The sequence below is a fragment of the Canis aureus genome, chromosome 34 (assembly GCF_053574225.1).
Source record: "Canis aureus isolate CA01 chromosome 34, VMU_Caureus_v.1.0, whole genome shotgun sequence".
In the NCBI taxonomy this organism is placed as follows: Eukaryota; Metazoa; Chordata; class Mammalia; order Carnivora; family Canidae; genus Canis; species Canis aureus.
In genome coordinates, this window is record NC_135644.1 from 25,896,052 (window position 1) to 25,917,374 (window position 21,323).

Below are 21,323 nucleotides of genomic sequence, written 5' to 3' on the forward strand. Positions count from 1 at the left end.
GGCCCTTCTAAATTCATAAATTCATTTAATACACAACATAATTTTTTAAATTTTATTTATTCATGAGAGACAGAGAGAGAAGCAGAGACACAGGCAGAGGGAGAAGCAAGCTCCATGCAGGAAGCCCGACGTGGGACTCGATTCCAGGTCTCCAGGACCAGGCCCTGGGCTGAAGGCGGCGCTAAACCGCTGAGCCACCCAGGCTGCCCTATACAATATAATTTTACGGAGTATCACTCATCCTAATTTTACAGAGAAGGAAAATAAGGCTCAGAGAAGTTCAACAGCTTGCCGAGGTCACACAGCCAGTGGGAGGCTAACCGCTAACTCCAATGCTGCTGCCTCCAGGAAGTCTCCTTTAAAAATATCCAATTAATCAAACAGACCATGAATGCTATGAATGTTGTTGTAGAGCAAGAGTGCCAGAAAGCACTTTTCTTCTCAGGAAGAATTGTTAAGCTTTCTCCCACAGACAATAAGAATAATCTACAATGACTGTGTTCCTTCCAAACTCTGGTCACATGGCATCCTAAGGCCAAAACAGCTCGATCTAGTAAACATTCAGGAATCCCGTGCTGTTCCCCTTGTCCTATTCCTGACTTTAGTTTTTTCTATTCTTTCATGTATTATTTCAAATAAGCCTCTTCAAATCCTTTGAGGAATAATGGGGACTATAAATAACAAATTCAATTTAAGAACAATTTCCTAAAACATGGACAACATAAATCACATTTCATACAGACTTTGTTCTAAAAAATCTATCAGACGAACACAGCTTTTAACAGCTGTCACTTCTAAAGTATGCAGAGAATGCTCACATTTTGTGATAGATCCTCTTACACACCAAATTATTTCAGGCATGTATAATGTGTGGTTCTTCTCTCCTTAACGGGCTGGGAATGCAGGGAGGACAGTTATGTGCAGGACTCCATGCAGGGAGTCAGGGTTAAAGGGGGCATTTCCACAGAATCTTTTTTTTTTTTCTCCTAAAGATTTTATTAAAAAAAAAAAAAAGATTGTATTTTTTATTTGAGACAGAGAGTGACAGAAAGCATGAGCTAGGGGAGGAGCAGAGGGAGACGGAGAAGCAGGCCCCTTGCTGAGCAGGGAGTCCTACTGGGGGCTCCATCCTAGGGCCCTGGGATCAGGACCTGAGCCGAAATCAAGAGCTGGACACTTAAACCGACAACCACCCAGGCGCCCCTCCACAGAAACATTCTATACAAGTTCACGTTCAGCCTAGAAGGAAAGAAGGAAGGAAGGATTCAAGTATTCCAGTAAGAATTTGAAAGAAACAGGGGCGCCTGGGTGGCTCAGCAGTTGAGCATCTGCCTTCAGCTCAGGGCATGATCCCTGGTCCTGGGATCAAGTCCCATATCGGGCTCCCTGTATGGAGCCTGCTTCTCCCTCTATCTCTCTATCTCTCTCTCTCCCTCTCCCTCTGTCTCTCATGAATAAATAAATAAAATCTTATAAAAAAAAAGAATTTGAAAGAAACAACTATGATTTTTCTGTGGAAGTGCACATGAACCAAGGATAGTCCTTCTAGGAGTGAAAGAACAAGCAACAGTGTAGGTGAAGATGCTGTAAGCTACCTGAATGCAGATGAGTACAAGTTTTAATGCTGAAAGCAGGATTTTTTGTTTTTATAGAACAGTTTGGAACTACTCACAAGAAGGGTGGACTCCACACCCAGCAAAAGCAACATTTTGCAAGTGGTGAACAGAATTCCGGCAAGTGGTCAAGCTACCAGTTCATTTGCACCTGAGATACACTCTGTGGGCTTTCATCATGGCCCAGGCCTTCCCCCCACCTGCGGGCACACCCAGGTCAGCTGATTTCTGTGTCCTGTCAGTAGAGAGGAATGGCTCTCCACAGCACGCTCATGCCAGGGGAAACCTTCTGCTAGAGCCAGAAGATGACAGGGTAGAGACAAACTCGCCCCCTTAGTTCTTACCCTAAATCTCTCTCTACTTTAGGGTGACCTTCATGTCCACTTCCTTCCTGCCAGAGCCTGGGCTGGCCTCTCCTCCAGTGTCCTACATTACCCTGCTTTGTCCTTCCCCTTACAGGATCCTAGGTCATCCCACCCACCTCCTCGCCTATACCATCCAGGATCCTGGATTACCACCCTCATCCTGGGCTATCCCCTCCCCGCACCCACTAGGGTCCTGGGTTACCCCTCTGTCATGCTTTTAGGCCAAAAACAATCAAGAATTTCTATCTTTGTTTGGACTGACAAAATCTGAATTTCCACTAATCTTATGCACTTCCTTAAACACTAGGAGAAAGGAATGCCTTGACAAGGATTTTCCCAGCAACAGCCCTGGTAGGAGTCTCAGGATCTCCAAAAATGGACTCTTGTAGGCGTACAACAGCAAGTCACTTCACTTTTCTCGACAGGATACATTTAGAAAAAGTCCTTGACACTAATTCTCCACATGCCCCAATAAGCAATGGACAAACGCTTTTCCTTCCAGTCTCTCAGCTGAAAACCTGCTCTGAGATGTCCATACATATGCAAATGCCAAAATCAACCAAGTTTAAATTTACTCTAAATTGGTACCAAGTAATAAGCCCTCCTCTCCCTAAAAAAAATGTCAAGTAAAATTTGAATGAACAAAAGGTAATTTTTTAAACCAACAATAAGGCATCCTGTTCCCTGGGGTGTATGCACCTTATTTGGGGGCAGCCTTGAGTATAAGCTCAGCTGTCCATGGCCTGGGGCCACCGGTGATTCAGAGCTCAAGGTCACCCCACCTCCGGGAGGGTGGGCAGAGCCACAGAGCGGGAAATTAAAGCAGTTCCAGGGAGACAAGAGGGAAACTTGGAAAACATTGATGATGCAGTACAACTCATTACCCAGCTTCATGGTCCAGTAAGGGAAACAGGTGTGAGTAGCCCCTCCCCCTAAGCACACACCTCCTCCCCAGCCCCCGCAGCTGACAGGGCTAGACTTGTGATTCAGGGTCCAGAGGCAGCCAGGCCCTACCCAGAATTCTGTCCAGAATTAAGAGAATAGGGAGCTGTGATTAGTACACATCCTGAACTGAACTGCCCCAACCTGCCAGGATAAAGGAGGGCCATGGAGCTGAATAATCTACTCCACGTACAGTGGAGGAGAGTCACGTCTTAGAAAGAAAGGCAAATAAGGGGTTTTTAACAGTTTTGGCATTAAAAAGCCATAGTGTTTATAATGACTAAACTTCTTTAGAAAGTATTTACCAACTAAAGTATTTCACCAACTGAAACAGCAAGAGCAACAACACTTAAGGTTTTATTTGAGAGAGGGATTAAATGAGAGAGAGAGAGATGAGGATGTGTGCAAGAGAGACAATGCAAGAGGGAGCACAAGCAAGGGAAGGGCAGAGGGAGAAGCAGAGCAGGGAGCCTGATGTAAGACTCCACCCCAGGACTCCAGGATCATGACCTGAGCCGAAGGTAGATCCTTAACCCAGTGAACCGCCCAGGTGCCCCGAGACAGCACTTTACAGGAAGGATTTCAGCCAGACTTCTTACTTCGCATGACAGGGCATCCCCTTGAAGAAATTAGGGGAGGGGAGCCCGAGGAGCAGTCAGCTGACAGGCACAACAGCATCCTTTCTGGGCATGAAGCCCAAGGCCTCAGCGAGAAAGCTGTAGGAAGGATTTCTGAGGGAACACCGATGAGAGCACCCAGCACCCTGGGTGAGCAGTCAAGCTGGCGGTACAAGGAGGAAGTCGCCACAGACACCATGGTGGGCTGGCGTGGGCCATTCTGTGTCTCAGCTATGCCCACACCATGTCTGGTAGCTAACAGCTGTGCTCCCAAAGATGCAAGCCAGCACCCAACTATGACCTCAGCACACGTGCAGCACGGTGACTGGGACCAGAGCTTCTAAGCCAGCCTGGAATCCAGCAGGACATGACCTGTGCGATGAGAGCCACAAAGAAACTGCAATATCAGGGCCTTATGAGCAATAGATTCCTTACCTCTCCCACCCCAACAACAAAATTTCTCCCAAGTTATTCTGCAAGGTTATTGTCCCCTACCCTAAAAACTCTTTGCTTTTGCTTTCCTTAAACTCACTTGTTCACTCAGCTGACACCCAAGTGACAAGCACCAGACTAGACTGGTGGCTAGTGGCTCCCAGGCTGGGGAGCAGAGTATATTTCCAACATCACAGAAAGTTCTGTTGGGCGACACTGGAATAAATAGTCGCCGTTCACATAGGTGAGCACAAGAGACAGGGAAATGTCTGCCCTCTTAAAGCCCACAACTGGGACGCCTGGGTGGCTCAGTGGTGGAGTGTCTGCCTTTGGCTCAGGTCTCGATCCCGGAGTCCTGGGATCAAGTCCCACATCGGGCTCCCTGCATGCAGCCTGCTTCTCTTTCTGCCTGTGTCTCTGCCTCTCTCTGTGTCTCCCATGAATAAAGATCTTAAAAAAAAAAAAAAACAAAAAAGACCCACAATTTGGGGCAAACAACGTTTGATGTTGATAAACAACATCAACAATCAAATTTATAAATAACTGCAAAGTGAACCAAAGGAATCAAGGGTGGAGATGGCTCTGCTTCCAAGACAGGCACATTTGCACATAAAATGACAAAGGCTGAAATAGAAGGGCCTCTGTTTCCCTACAAAGAACATGAAATTCTGACCCAAAACCCAGACAGCAGGCTCATGGGCTTGAAAGTTGCCTGCAAACTTGGAAACACAGCTCCTCTGACAATTCGCAATAGTATGAGGTCACCAGTGAGGCATCTCTGATCACTTGAGTGGGCTAATTCACAACAAACACAGATACGGAAACCGTAATTCAGTTAGGTTGGGACTTCGTGGGAGCCAGCAATTACTTGTCTTGGCTGAGGAATCCCTGAAACAGAGAGAACACAAGCATCTGATGGGCTCGTATCACGTTCCAGGCTGCCCAGGAAGCTCGGGCCTGAGGTTGTCTGGCCACGTTCGTGGACATCACGGAGCGGAGGCTGGGCAGGGCTGTGGGTGGAGGGCGCACCCCAGAGGCTCCCTCAGGGGCTCCGTGTTTTCTGACGGGTCCCCACCACCTCTCCACCTGAGGCAGGCGCTAAAGAGCCACCAGACTCAGAGCAGGTTTTCAAGGGCCGGACGCTAAACATCAACCAGATGCTGGTGAAAGGGAAACGTACGTAAATTCAGCCTTCTGTTCTTAAATCCAGGAGACCTACCCTGTAGGTTTTCTAAAAGCTTCAAGTTTGCTGCAATAAACCCCCAAATTAAACACTGTCACTATTTTAGATGAACATCTTTAAAATCTATTATACTTTCTTGTCTCTCTCAACCTAAGATAGGAACCGTCCCCTTTTGTGGTAACATTTGATGATGCCAGGTCATCAGCAGGGAGACACTCAGGCACAGAAGGCACGTGACTGTCCCTACTCCCACCTGCCCCGCGAGGACCGGCCTGAGTGACCAGGGACCTCCACAGGTCTACTGGTCCCTGGCTTCCTCCTCTCCGGCTGTCAGCTGTCATCACCTCCCATGGATGACCTGTGGCTTCTAATCAGCAACAGGCATGGAAACGACCCTTGTGCAAAACAAAGGAGATATGCAGGGCCTCTCCTGCCAGAAAAGTGGAGGAGGATTTTGTGCACAGATTTAGCTCCCCCACTTCTGGAATGCAGCTGAGAGATGAGAAGGGCAGGTAGCTGCCATCTGGAAGCAGGGCGGCATCTTTGCAGGGAGACAGGAGGGGAAGGTGAACCAAACACAGACCAAGGAGACCCTGCCTGGTTGTCCCAGCAGCGGGTATTTTAAAGCCAAGCAGTTCATAGCTAAATGTCTACTGAACAGACCTGTATTAACTTCTACAAAGGTTCAAAAAGAAATACCAAACTGTGTTACTCTTTTTGAACCTTTGCCCTCTTCCCACCCCCCCCAACAGGATCACTGAGGGGATCCTACCCTGAAGCTGTGTCTGGAGACAGACAAGAGCCATTCTAGACTGCTTTAGATGCAAAGCACCATTGACAATGCTCAGGAATGAGGACCAGACAAAACCAGGAAACAAAGCTATTGCTTTTACTTCCAAGAGTCCTCAGCAAACAGAAACAGTGCCCGCAGTGGGGCAGTCCACACGGGGACCCAGACCTCCTGGCTCAGCACGAAGTAGAGCCATGCACTCACCTGGCATGTGCCACACTGCATGCCGTCCACAACACAGTATGGAAGTGGATGGACACTTTTGCAAAACTATGGAGCAACCTGGGCTATTTAAACGAGTGGAGGAAAGGCTCCATGGAATCAAGGGCTCTACTTAAATCCATACGCATTTCACCCAAGAATAATCAGATACCACTTGGGGTCCTGCCCTCTTCCCAGAATCAGAGCCCAAACCACCTCTCCCCCAGGTACCACAAACTAGCTTTGAAGCCACACAGGCGGTAGCAGCCCCAGAGCATCAGGAGGCTCTGAAGAGCAGGCCTGTACTCCCTGCTGGGAAACCAAGGTTTTTCCCAAGTGTGACTTAGCTGATCAACTCTACACGTTATCATCTGGCTTGTTAATAATTGAGAGGCATTTTGAAATACTTCTGCACAGGTAAGAAACTGAAGTCATACCCAAGTATACCCTGTTTTACTGTACTTGCTTGTGCACTTCACAGATACTGTGTTTTTTACAAATTGAAAGTTTGTGGCAACTTTGCTCGGAGACTATTGTTGTCCAATAGCCGTTGCTTACTTTGTGTCTTTGTGTAACATTTTGGTAATTCTTGAAATATTTAAATTTTTTATTATTATATTTGTTATGGTGATCTGTGATCAGTGATTGTGACTCACTGAAAGCTTAGCTGATAGTTTCTTTTGTTTGCAAAATGTATTTTTTAATTGAGGTATATATATATTTTAAAGACATAATGCTACTACCCACTTAGTAGGTTACAGTAGAGTGTGAAACATTTATAAATAGCCTGGGAAACCCAAAACTTCATTTTGACTCACTTTAGTGTATTATTTGCCTTATTGTGGTGGTCTGGAGCTGAAGCCACAACCTCTCTGAGGTATACCTGTACACTATGGAGACACACAGGACACATCCTGGAAATGCCTTTTAACACTCTTGGTTATACCTATGAAACAACAACTCGTAACCTGAAGTCTTCTATTTTGAATCCTAATTCAGTCATATGGAAAATTTCAAAGCAGTATTGTCTGTATTAAGCTGACAAGTAACCAACTCAGATCTTCATTCCAATGTACTCACCTCAGGCTTCCCTCCCACACCACAGTTAAGCACCCACGCAGCACACCAGTGAAAAGGGATTTGGCAGCTTGTATTCAGGGTCTTCAGTGGGCCCCATATGCTTGGGGTCCCACTCTCACTCTCCAAGGCCAGCTGAAGCCTCCCATGCCCAACACCTTTGTTTCATGTGAATACGAGGCTGGGAGTTCCCGCCCTGCTCAGACTGCGTTATTCATAGAAGACCAGGCCGGTTAGGATATGGAAGAGTCCACAAAGCAGAAACTACCGTCTTATTTAGGTATTTCTCGCTGAGATTTCGTCAGATGTTTCAGGAACTGCTGGTGTAATTCAAAAATGATTTTATGTGCTTTGAGGAAAGTTTTTACTACTCATCTGGGAAGTTTTAAAAGCTGTAAACTTCAAACGCCTTTTGATAAAATAACAATCGGACTACATGCACCCCAAGTCATTTTTTAAGACAATTTAGGCCAAAATGGAGGCTAAAACATCAAGAAAGCTGGCCCACACTATAAGCAGGGGAATCATAATTACCTGTTTCTCCCCACAGCGCGTCAGTGCCATTGACATCTATTTCGTGTTCCTTCTCCAGCCCCAGCAAGCACTGGACCACCTGTCAGGAGTGGCAAGGTGACTTAATGAGTTCTCAGAGCCATATGTGCTTATTATATCCCACGTACCAAAGGAGAAAGGGTGTTGTTTTTGTAACCATGATTATCTCACACCGCACAAGGAGACAAAATATAATGAAAACTGTTTTCAAGCATAATTCATATGCTATTCACATTTTCACTTTGAGAAGAATTAAAAAAAAAAAAAAAACCCTCCGTGAATTTCAGCAACATTGTTCGGGATTACTAGGTACTCGGAATTCTAATGAATTCCACCATGACCCAAATATGCCAGCCTAATCAACAAAGGACGCGGGAGATCATACAAAGAGCAATTTCTGCATAAAGCACAAGATGGTGAATCCATTTTTTTCACAAAGAAAACAAAGCAATAATACAGCTTTTCAATAAAATAAAATAAATGTTGCCCAGATGATTTTTCTACTGACAACATTCTTCTCTTCCCTAGTTCTTTCTTTCTCCCTCGTCAGAAAGAGCTTCAGGTCACAGTATGGAGGCAGGAGTGTGGGCTCATGGGGAAAGGGCATCACAGGAGCCTCGGGCCAGTGCGCACCCTGTGCCACAGCACCAAAGGAGAGCACTGTCGTGTTCCATGCCCTTTGTGGTAGGCTGCATAACGGCCCCAAATATGTCCACACCCTCATCCTGGATCTGTGACGCTTACCTTATAGGACAAGAGGGAATCTGCAGATGTGATTATGAATCTTGAGAGGCTTCTCCTGAATCTCCTATACATCTGACAAAAATCACACTCCTCAAGAGAGCCCAGGAGGAACCAAGGTCAGAGGAAGGAGATGGGATGACGGAGGTATAGGTTAAAGGGACATACATTAAATGCAGAAGAAGGGGCCACTAGCTAAGGAATACAAGGCTTCTAGAAGCGCTAAAGAAGCAAGGAAAGTTCTCCTCTAGATCCTCCAGAAGGAACACTGGCTTCCTGACACCTGAATTTCAGCCTTCTGACCTCAGAACTGTAAGAGAATGGGTGTGCATTATTTGAAGCCACTGGGGTTTGTGGTCACTTGTTACCACCGCATGAGCGCACAAATACACCCTCCAAGTCTTCTGGAGAACAAGCCCTGCCCTCTTCCAGGAGATGGTTACTGGCCCCACGGAGGCTGCTTCTACACAGCCTTTCTCCCAGCTGGCTTTGGAACAAGCTGAATATAACACGAGTGGAGACAAATGTCACATCTATATGTGGCATTTGCTGTCCTCCCGATGAGGGTTTTTCATACTCTGTGTTCCCACACAGATTTAGGGAGCACTTTAAAAAAGAAAAAACATTTTCAATTGCTGATTTGGGTATTTAACATGCTGTCTGTGCATCTACGTATATGGGTATTTAAAAAACACATTTATAGCTTTATTTTAAAGGAATAATAATAAACCCATTACCTAGCAACATTTAAACTATTGCTATGAAATATGCATTTTTTAAATGAAGTTACTACTTTTTCCAAAACTAAGATATGTAGGTAAGCTGGCTGGCATTGTTTCATATTTTTGTAAATCTCTTTTACATCAGCCTTTATTTCTGCACTTGTTGCAATATATAGTGTTGGCTTAAATACTGTATATGTGTACCTTTAATGTTTTAAATGCCAAAATAAAGCCAGCTTTCAATGCGTCCGTGTGCATGCACAGGTGTGCACATGGGTGTGTGCGCGCCCACATCCGTGTGTCTGCCCTTGTGTCTTAAGTGCCAGTCAGCCAGCTAGCTAGCTGGTTTTGCACCCAAATTCGCGATAAATCATTGTGGGTAGAACCTTAATACTGGCAACTCTAATTGCTTGAGCATAATCCAGAATGAGAAACAGGTGGAAGAGAACAGGTAAAATGTTATTAGATCCCCAGACACAGGGGTCAGGAGATGACAATTAAATCCTCAAAACTCAGAAGTTCCAGCACCTACCAAAAATAAGTGTTCTGTTTAACTACTACATGAGGCTTTCCTTCGGTGCGGGAACTGTGAATGACAAGCATTCTTACATGCTACCAGAACTTTGAAGTCCTATTTTTAAAAATGCTTCAAATACTCAAGAACAATTTTAGAACTAGTATTCCATGTGATTATTTTTTAAAGATCACAAGGACAAAAGAATGAATCAAACAGAAAAAAGTGGAAGACAGCCACACTGGAGGGTAAATGTAGGACAGAAGAGGAACTGGGATCCTGGCAAGAGCAGGCAAAGAACATTAGGAGGCCCCCCCCACCCTCATGTGTGAGCGTGCACACGCACCGAGGCCCTGGCATCCGAGCTCCCTCCGGGAAGGGTGGCACACCAACAGAAGGTCTCGACACACAGTCACACTAACTGTTTTTCCTGAAATCCTCATTTTCTTTCATTCCTTATGTGCATCACAGGCTGGCAACTAAGGTGACCGGAAGCAATGCCAGACCCACCGAGCTATGGCTTTCAATTCCACCAGGAGGGACCTCGTGGCGCGACTCACCGAGCTGTGGCCCATGCTGGCGGCCGCCGTCAGTGCCTGCTGCAGGGCCTGGCTCTTCCTCAGCGCACCCGGCTGCGGAGGGCCTGCCGACCACTCACAGGTCAGCAGGTACCGGAGGATGTCGACGTGCCCCCTCAGTGCGCTGTGCACCAGCGCACACTGGCCTTTCTTATCCAAGTGGTCCACCTGGCAGGCAGGTAAAGGTCAGGGTTTAGTATCACCCCTCCATGGAGAACCCGGGTGCACCCCAAATGAAATGCACAAACCCCAGCCCACTGCAGATGCTTGTGGGGTTCTCCTTCTGATGCAACTTGCTCTAGAGCACTGAATCTCCATTTGAATGACTTCCTTGTAGTAAATGGACCCCAGGCCACCGGGACCCTGTGTAGATCTACTGTCACAGGGCACCCTCAATTCTTGTCTCTCCAGCAAATGACTTAGAGCTCCAAGTTCTCCGGAAGACATGGGCGAGGACACAGATCAAAATCTCAGCCAAAAACCTCTGCTTCCCAACGTTGGCTGCATGAGCAAGCAGTCTCTAATTAAATCTGCTGTGGCAAGCTAGGATTTGGGGGAATAAAGCAGTTCCCACTGAACCGGGGGAACCAGCAGTTCCCACTGAATCGGGGGAACCAGCAAAGGCAGGGATCTGGAAACTCTAGCTATGAACAAGGAAGAGCAGGGAGGGACCCTAAGGGCTATCTAATTGGGGAGGGAGGCCACACACAGGCAGATGACCTGGGATATGTTAGCACAAGACTTGGGGCCTCAAAGCCAGGAAGGCCAGCTAGCCACAGTTAGTGTCTAAGTGCTGCTTACCTCCTACGGGTCCAAGAGGCAGCAGAGGCTGTGTCATTCCCTGTCTAATCCCAGGAATACTGGACTGGAAGAGGAACCCAGAGTCCATCCTCACCCACTTGCAAATTCTGGAGATGCTCTGCACCCCCACCCAAAAGTTTTGCAGGAGCCACCTACATGACACCCAGCTTCCTCCCACAGAGCTTTCAGCTGCAATGGGAGAGGGCCTGCCAGCCTTGAATAAAGCTCAGCCATAAAGGGATTATAAGGGAAAGGAGGGAAACTGAGTGGGGAAAAATTAGGAAGACAAACCGAGAGACTCCTAACTGGGAAACAAAGGGCTGCGGAAGGTGAGGTGGGTAGGGGGTTGGGGTAACTGCGCATTAAGGAGGGCTTTTAAGGGCGCCTGGGTGGCTCAGTGGTTGAGCATCTGCCTTTGGCTCAGGTCATGATCCCAGGTCTTAGGAGTCCCGCATCGGGTTCCCTACATGGAGCCTGCATCTCCCTCTGCCTGTGTCTGCCTCTCTCTCTGTGTCTCTCTCAAATAAATAAAGGAAATCTTAAAACAAAAAAAATTTTTTTAAAAAAGGGCACTTGATGGGACGAGCATTGTGTTATATACTATATGTTGGCAAACTGAATTTAAATAGAAAACATTTTTAAAATCTTAAAAAAAAAAAAAGCTAAGCCACAATTTAGATGGGAGTAATGAGGGCACGAATGCACTCACTGGGAAGGCTTAATTGCAACACTCTCCTTCTGTGAGCTAAAGTTCATTCGTCCCAAATGTTGTGTTTTTGAGGGAAAAGCAAAAAGGCTCCCATAGTTGCAATTCTAATTAATGTCTTTTTGTTGAAATATCCTAAATTAATGAAAAAGACATAGGATAAAGGATAAGACATAGGATAAAGATAAATATCGTAATTAATGATAAAGACAAACACCAGCAATTTATTTCTATTGTTTTTCAAAAGCACATCCCCTCTCTTCCAATGAAATGCTTATAGCAAACCTGAAGAGTTTACCACGAGCTGGGTACTGTTCTCATTTAATCTCTTAACCTTACTGGTCCTACAGGAACTTGTTTAATGACACAGTTAGATTTATTTAGCGCTCGGTCACACAGCTGCCCTGTGCTAGAGACCGTCGTCCTGCTCATTTTACAGAGGAGGAGCCTGAGGCACACAGGCTCCGAGCTGCGCCTACACCCTGGGGCAGGGAGAAGGGAGGACTCTGGGCTGTCCAGCTCCCGCAGGCCGGAGCTCCAGCACGCCCAAGCACACGGCTTCTGAGAGCCACAGAGTTCACTGTATTAAGAGACATGAAATGAAATGGAATAGGCTGAAGAGAGGAAAGAACATGAAACACCTAAAATCTTTTCAACCAATCCAGCGCCGTGTTAAAATCTGTGGCTGAGCTCTAGGTCACCCTTTCCAGGCTTTTGAAAGGATGACCCCCACTCCCACCGCCTGTGGCCAGGGGTGTCCTTGGTGGTCTGCTTCCCCTTGGGCAGTACAAGCAGAGTTAAGAGCTTATGAGCAAAACACATGACCCCCTCTCGCCCCAAGGCTGCACCGAGCACCAACATCAGGCAATGGCTGGCACACGCAGCTCACCCTTTCTGCTGATGTGGCAATTTCTACTTGTTGCAATTTGACAAAGTAGAGAGGCTGGCCCCCTGATGGATAATTCTGGCAAGGCCAAGACGATCTCCCCCCACCCACCCCCGTTCCCCACTCACTAGGGAATGCCACTGGCTTACCCTGGCCCCCTTCTTGGCCAGCAGACACACTAGCTTCATATGGCCAGCTGCTGCAGCATAGCAGAGGGCGGTCATGCCATTCTCGGACATTCCCTCCAGGCAGGCGCCGAATTCCAGGAGCAGAGTGACCACTTCCTCATGGCCGAGGTGAGACTGGACGCACAGGATCGGGGCATTATTTAACACTTCCGTCCTGTAGTTCACGTTGGCCCCTCCCAAAATCAGGAGACGGCTCACCTGTTGGATGATGTCCCCCCAACAAGATTAATTTCTCACGTCAACATCAGTCACAACAGCATTTGTGGAGAGAGAGAGACGGCATCCTTACTTTAGACCAGGGGTTCTCAAACTAGAGTGTGCAACAGTACGGCCTGGGAAGGTACTGATGACGCACATTCCTGGTGGTGGAAATCTAAAATGGTAGCTGCTGGCGGAGCTTCCTCAAGATCTAGCAATCCTGTCTCTGGGAATATATATCCAATGGAAACGAAATCAGGATCTCAAAGAGATCTCTACACCCTCATGTTCATGGCAGCACTATTCACAACAGCCAAGAGGTGGAAGCCAACTAACATGTCCGTGGACTCGTGAATGGAGGAACAGAAGGGGTGCGTCCATGCAATGGAATATCATCCAGCCCTTATGAGGAAGGCACTCCCGTCCTGTGCTGCACCTTGGATAAACCTTGAGGCCGTGACGCTAAGTAAAAACATCCAGTCACAAAAAGACAAACACTGTCGGACACTCCTTACACGGGGGTACCTAGAGAAGTCAAATTTAGAGAGAGAAAAGTAGAATGGGGGTTTACCAGGGGATGAAGGGAAAGAAGTGAGTTGTTTAAGGAGGGCAGTGTTTTAGTTTTATGTGATGAAAAAGTTCTGGAGATCTATTGCACAATAATATGAGTATATGTAACACTACCGAATTCTGCTCTTAAAAACAGTTAGGATGGTAAATTTTATGGGGTTTTTTGACCAAGATTAAAAATAAAAAACCCCACAAAAACCTTTTCTTTAAAAAAGACACTTAAAATGCACATCCTCAGGCCCCACTCCTAGAGATTTCAGATTCAGTAGGCCTGGAGTAGGGCCTGAGACTAGGCAATTTAATGAGTTCCCAGATGATATGGATGCTGTTGGTGAGCAGTCCACACTCTGAAAACTCACTGTTTAAATAAAAATAGAAAATTCATTTTTCTGGCAATTAATCAATCATCATAGAATTAAAAATTTTTTAAATTTAAATCAAATAAAAATTAAATTTAAAAATAAAAATTAAATAATTTAACAGTAATGCCCAAAGTAAACGCAAATACTCTTCTTTACAAGGAAGAGTTCCTGAAAGAAAAATAGAACATGTTAAAATGTTCATTGGACTGTCAGCAGCACAAGACTCCCAGAAAAATAACCTGCTTTTTCTGATCACTACATCCACCACCCAATGAGCCTGCTGCGTTTTTCCAAAAACTACACAATCTCTCTGTGCTTCAGTTGCTTCCTAAGGAAACAACAGTGTGCCATCCCATTCCACCTAAAAGGTACTCTGCTAATAATGTTGGAAGGTGCACTTTTAGTATTTGCTTGCTGAATTCCTCACAAGACTTTCCCTGGAAGGTCTGTGCTTAGAGGCAGAGCTTTCCAAAAGATAACTGTCGTCAACTCATACTTCATCTGCTTCTTGGGAAAAATATTTCCTTTGTTGGTGTAATGTTGCTGGTATTTTTGTCACTTAACCCCCGTCGGTTGATGGCTCTTCCCCTGGCCCACAGTTCTTAACCCTGCTGCACACTGAAACCACCTGGGAGCTTCAAAGTTTCCAATGCTGGTGGCCCACCCTTGGAGATTCTGACTTGGCCATGGTGCCAAAGGCTCCCAAGGGATTCCCGTTGGCAGCCACGGCTGTAAACACATCAGATGATAAATGCAGCTGCAAAGCTGAGGCTTGCTCTGAGCCTGGCACCCTTCCGCTGTGTGACTTGGGGCACACTGCCAACTGCCTCCAGCCTCAGTGTCTTCATCTGAAAAACGGACCAAAGTATTTCACTTCTTGGAGTTGCTGTGAAAATTTAAAAAAGAACATGCCTGGGCAGCCCTGGTGGCTCTGCAGTTTAGCGCTGCCTTCAGCCCAGGGCCTGATCCTGGAGACCCAGGATCGAGTCCCACATCAGGCTCCCTGCACGGAGCCTGCTTCTCCCTCTGCCTGTGTCTCTGTCTCTCTCTCTCTCTCTCTCTCTCTCTGTGTGTGTGTGTTTGTCTCTCATGAATAAATAAAATCTTAAAAAAAAAACAAAACAAAAACATGCCTCACACAGCTATAGCCCTTAGCACAGCCCTCAGCATCCTGTAAGTGCTAAAAAAATATTAATTGCTATTGTCGGTCACCTTTCACAGACTCTGTAGGAGCTACAAAACCCTTGGTCCCTGATCCCTGGAAGGCATAGAAGGGAGCTCTATCCCAGGCGCCTGGCAACCCAGAGGTACCTCTTGCGGTCACTAGCCCAGAGCAGCAGGGAAATCTCCTGCTTATTTGAGGGGAGATGTAGGCAGCTTCTGTTAACAGCTACCAAAGGCACATCCAGAAGTTCTCAGGTGCCTACAGTAGAGTCTCAGTTCCCTGAAAGTAGGCAAAACCTAATAAAAACTCACTTGACCATTGTTAAGAAGAAAACCACGTCAAAGTGGTGTACCTTGGCCAAGCCACATCCCAAACCGGGGCTTTCAAACCTAACATGGTTGCAGTTTCAACCTCCTCCACAAATGTCTTAACCTGTATATATGAAATTTTCCGATGAGTACCACTGAGGTAATCTTCCCATGGGCCTTCTCTATCCGCCAGAGGAAGAGGAGGAAACCTGCAGAGGGCCCCTGCCCTTTCTCCTAAGGGAAGGTGACCTTGCCTGGAACAGTCTCGTCTTTACTTTGGCTGTAACTTTCTTCCCCCACTCTCCTTCCTATGAACACCTTGCATTGTGTACAAGATGCCCCTCTCCCTCTACATGCAGGTGGGATGCTGCCCGAGTCATGAATCCCTTAATAAAGCCAATTACATCTTCAAATGTACTCGGTTGAATTTTGTTTTTTAATATCATGCAATAGATGCCAAATGTTCTTCCACAAGTGGTAACATCTTGATGAGGTTTCTGATCACTGTGAGACAGGCTCTTCTGGTGCCTGCAGTCTGACAGGTGGGAAAACAGAGACTCAGAGGGGTAAGGCACAGGTCAGCTCTGCGCACAAGCTAATTAAGGTCCAGTGGCTCCAGCAGCTCCAGCTAAGGTTACTCTGCATTCAAGGAAGGGGTTTAATGGTTCATCCTACACATTTATTCCTTACCACACAGAAATTTCCTGATCATCACCACATAAGCTCTCCCTGGATAACATCTGGAAATGGCAATATTGCCTATAAACTTCTGGTTTAACAAATGCAAGAAAATAAAAAAGGGGGTTGGGAGAGACAGGCAAAGCCAATGAGATCATGGAAAATAGAAATGGCATCGGAGCCTCAGTTTTTCAAGTACCCCACAAGCTCACAACAACACAACTGTTTTACACCTGTCTTGCCTAATTGTCATGCAGAATATGACTGGATCCTTTCCTTCAAGGAAAGTCAGACCTAAGTCCCTGCCTCATTCCTGTTTCCTCTTCCCCACCTCTGCCTTGGCTGGAACAATCACAGCCTGAATTTTCCCAGTCCACAGCCTTGGGAAGCCCTTGGCTGGCTGCCACTCATATGTGACCGTGTGAGAAAACCACCCGCTGGGTGAGAGCCTAGAGGCACAGGTGGCCTGGACCTCAGTGGGCTGGCATGACCCTGGCCTGGTGAGGGGAGACTATATTGCTAGAAATCACTGGCATGCCAGTAAAATTAAAATTCATCTACTAAGTAATCATTCTGGTGCAAGTCACTTTAATTTACCAAAGTGGCAAACTGCAATTATTGCACAAAATGACATTCATTCCTGTATGACAACATTTAATAGTCTCTAAAAAAAAGTTCCTTAATTGCATGCATAATTTTAAATTACTGTAATTTGTTCAAGATTCTGTGAAAACCCTTTTCTTTTTCCTTGAAAGATAAAAGAAACGGAAGGATAATGGAAAGCCTTAAAATTCTATAACCAAGTTATAAATTTGGGCATCGTGTGGATGTAGGTGACACTGGAGTTGTATAAAACAAAGATAAATAACTCTTAAATTTGTGAGTATGTTGAAAAGGAAAGTCTACTATCTCAGGAGGGTCAAGCTCATTACATTCTTACGCTGTACCTTTCAGTTTACTGCCTTAAAAACTCATACTCAACAGGGTATGACACTTCCCACTGACTTCTCTCCACGTTAAGAGTAACTTCTTCTGTGCCTGTAATTCATTCAGGTAGTGAAACCAGATGTTGCCATTTTTACTATTTTTCTTCCTCATCATTACAGAATTTTACCAATTACGGAGAAGCCAAAAGATATACTTTTAGCTGAAATGAAAGATGAAACAATGTTATCACAGTAACCTCAACTCTCGTTTCTATAAAATTGAAGTAAAACAAAAATTCTTAATATGACTTCTTCACCGCGTGAAATCTAAATTCAGGCACGTTCTCCACCTTTCCTTGCTTCCGGAAGGAAGACTCCCTGTGATCAGTAAGAGCTAGCTCTCCTGAACTACAGGAACCAGCGTCCCTATCCAACGACCTGGCAAACCATTCACGTCAGTTCCGTCGGCCAGTCTGGGAAGTGAGGGAGCGGGGCAGGGCACCCGGTGCCCGTGAGCGGCTCTCCAGGGTGCTTCTCTGTCAGGTCCCCAGCCAAGAGGGGAGTCAGGCGGAAATCCAAGGTGCCCTCTGCTCATCAAGCCTGGAGCCCTAACGGGGCTGAGTCTGCCTGCACCAGGCACTGCTTCTATCTTGGCAAAGCCCCAGCGTGTGTCCATCTGGGCACGGCAGCCTTTCTCTGACCAACACCGAGCTGCTGCACAGGGCATCCGGGCTCCAGCAGAGCAATGCCACATCCTGCACCTGGGCTCCTCAGTCTGCTCATTCTACCCTCTCCGGGCACCAGGAAGGCAGACGAGGGAGAAAGAGGGCACAACTCTATCTACCCACGAAGCATTCTGCAAGATCCACACTCCTAGATGCACAGCTGGGGTGCTGGGGGCGGGATGTGCAGACAGTAGGGGTGGGGGAGTCCCCCAGAAGCGTCCCTGGGACACTCTTCACATGCCCTCCCCCACCGACTTACTATACTCACCCTTCATGCTACTGAGGGGGGAAAAGGAATGACTGTGTTCTCGGAGATGTTTGAAGGGGAGGACCTGGCTCCCTGGGAAAGCACTTCGGAGATTCTGTGTGCAGCACGGCATGTCAGGGCCTGGGGCTGAACGGCCAGGAGCCTGGCTGCCACGTCGAGTGGGAGACATTCGTGATCTTTCTACTTTGTATTAGAGAAGATGGCTCTAAGCTGCTGTAATGCACACCAGTCATCCCCACACTGGTTTTGGGAATTAGCCCTTCCTTGTTGCTCAGACACTTGGCCTTCACGTGTTTTAGGTTCTTAGATATGGTTAAAGGAGGAAGGAAATCTACTCTACAAAGCACAGCAGAGTAGTGTGACAGTCAGCTACTGATCAAGAGTGAGGACGCTCTTGCCCAACAGCGGGCGGACTGCTGCTACATGCTGCGTGGTCACAAATACACATCTACACGTGACTCTTAGCAATAATGTTTTCTCTGTGTACCTATTGCTTCACTGTCGCTCATCAAGCTTAATTTCCTATGAACCATAAAGAGACAATCCAGATTAGAAACCCAGGACGCTTAAAAAAAATCTATTTTCCCTGGAAATCTCCCTTTGACCTTTGGTTTCCTTTGTGCATTGCTTCCTTATCACATCCGCTCTGAAAGAGTCATCACATGCTCACACGGCGGCCCACATTTTCCTGCCCAAGCAAAAGCTAAACTTCTAGAAGAGAACCAGTAATGGGGCACTCAAAGCCCGTGAGATTTAGACCAGGGAAAAAGCAGCATTTGGAGCTCTACCAGCCCCTCGGGCCACCACCCGGGGAGGGCAGGGGGAGGCAGGACTGCTGGAGGGATGTGGGCGGGGGTGGAGGGCTCTGGCTCTCCGTGCAGAGGCTCGCTCACCTTCACGTTGGGAGTGTAGAGGTTCCTGAGAGAGGCGAGGGCAGCAGACAGCCCCTCGGTGCTGTACCCGATCCACAGGGCTTGGAGGTGGCTCGAAGAGATTCCCGTCTTCTTACTGAGGCCCTGGAAGCAATACGAGATAAATGGGCGTCATCATCTCCTTTCTAGGGTGCATCAGGCTGCAAGGGGTCCCCCTGGGAGGGTGCAGCCAGGCACTAATGGAGGGCAAATGCTGTGGCCCAAAGACACCGGACCTAGGAGCCTGACTTCCCTCCGTAAAACCAACAGTCAAGAAATGAGCCCACCTTTGCTACATACACTACATCTGAGGAAAGATATGGCAATGAGGAGAACGTTTCTTGTATAGAAGTTCCACAATCAAATAAAGGAAGAACAAACATTGGAATATCACCATCCTACAACCTTCCATGAAGAGTCCAGTAGTTACTGGTAAAAAGTCGCTAAGAGAAGTAAGCACAAATTTATACCTCCTGATGCAAGAAACCCCCTACAGACTTAGAGTTTAAACTCTAAAGTAATTGTGACACTCTGCCCACAGAAAAAAAAAGAGAGCGCGCGCATGCGCAACAATCAATTCTGAACCTGATTAAGCCTCTGGATATAACTACTACCTGATAGGAAATCCAGAGCAAAGAGAAACATGTTAAACTAGTCCATGAGAAATAAGGACACGATGAGAAAATCCAGGGTGTGCTATACTCCACAGGTGATACAGCTCAGGCTCCTCACCAACCAAATGACCAAGAAACAAAGGGGAATGAATGAAATGGAATCTTGACATGAAAATGAACTTTTTAAAAGAGATTCAAAGGAGGAAAAACAAATGGGGCTCCTGGAAAGCTCTGGGAGGGCTGAGAGAGCTGTTGAAAATCTCCAAAACCAAAAACCTTCAAAATGATGATGAAAGCCTTCCTCGCATGGTGTGCCTCACCTTGAAGATGTGCGCCTTCAGGATGTGATGGCCAAGCTCCATGGTCTGCTGGCGGTTCAGCTTGCCCTCTTGTCGAGAGAACATGAATGCCAGGAGAGCGTGCCCATTCCTAGAAGAAAAAAACATAAAGGCTGGCAACAGAAGACCCCATTCCATGAATGTAGGCTCTCAGGTGTGTTAGGTGTGAACATCTCCACATGGTTCTGAACTGTTCTCCTGGGGCTTCAGCATCACCGCACAAAATAGGAGAAAAGTTGCCTCTTGACAAAAGACGGCCAATGCTGTTTACTCTTCACGTTATTTTAGGCCTTTCTCTGGATTCCCCTCGCTCTGTGGAGTGACCTCTATGTCTATAAACTCTAGCACAGGGCAGGTCTTTATCTTTGGAACCACCCACTCTCTGTCCCTCATCCATCACTCATCACCTTGTTTATTTACATCCCTCACAAAAATGTAAATTCCACAAGATTAAGGGTCTTGCCTAAGGCACATCGATAGTCACAATCCTGAGCAAATGCCCGCCCCTTAGCAACCATTCATACATGTATTTCTTGGATGGAAGGATGTACAGATGGAGTAGAACCATCACTGGACCCGGAATTCAAGCTCCCCTCAGCATAATTACCACTGGGAGTAGATCTGGCCAAAGGAGAAGACCAGAAAATGGGAAGGAAAGAAAAAATCAAGCCATGCAAAGTAACAGCTCACAATGAGAAACACCTAGAATTCTAGGCTTGGATGGAATACAGTTCCTGTCACGGGAAGAAAGCTACGATGTGCAAGTGGGCTTGCTATGTCTGAGCACGCGGTGGACATTCAACTGACACTACCAACTAATCCCCCACTAACCCTTTCATGAAGGAGCCATCCTACCCAGTACGGCTCCCCACACCTACAAGATTCATTCTACCTCCTGTGGGCTGTATGCCTCTGTGTGAGCCAATCTGGGAAAGATGCTAAGAGTTGCTTACTCCAACAGCAGTAACTTCTATACAATGTGAATTATTCTCATTTCTATTCAACCTGACAATTCTGAGATGCTGTTTGGGGTTGGGGGAAGCAAGTAGTTGTAGAGAAAAGGATAAAGATCACGAAAAAAATGCACTGTCTCAAATGTTTTCTGGTAGGTGCTAATCCAGATGATTAAAAGCATGCATCACTTAATACTGTTTAGCTATCCAGTTGCATGCCTATTTTTCAAATAGGTTATAAACCATGTTAGAGGTGAGGAAATCAAGGCAAGTGGAGACCAAGAGATTGCTGACAGTGTTCTGTACGATGTCTTCTAAGGGACCGGAGCTCTTCCATGAGCACACATCCTGTGCTGCTCTGCACACACTCCACCTCCCAGACTTCAATCTTGGGTTTTC

The 21,323-nt window shown here is 46.6% G+C and overlaps 1 protein-coding gene across 1 annotated transcript in view; it reads right to left on the reverse strand.

The window, feature by feature from the left end:
- TANC1 (tetratricopeptide repeat, ankyrin repeat and coiled-coil containing 1) overlaps positions 1 to 21,323 on the reverse strand; it is a 223,611-nt gene that overhangs the window by 16,548 nt on the left and 185,740 nt on the right. Inside the window, exons 15-19 of the mRNA XM_077883375.1 lie at positions 19,954 to 20,062; positions 19,002 to 19,124; positions 12,870 to 13,106; positions 10,310 to 10,495; positions 7,755 to 7,833 (exon numbers count right to left, since the gene is read on the reverse strand). Coding sequence (XP_077739501.1) covers positions 7,755 to 7,833; positions 10,310 to 10,495; positions 12,870 to 13,106; positions 19,002 to 19,124; positions 19,954 to 20,062 — 734 coding nt within the window. The remainder of the gene's footprint in view (positions 1 to 7,754; positions 7,834 to 10,309; positions 10,496 to 12,869; positions 13,107 to 19,001; positions 19,125 to 19,953; positions 20,063 to 21,323) is intronic.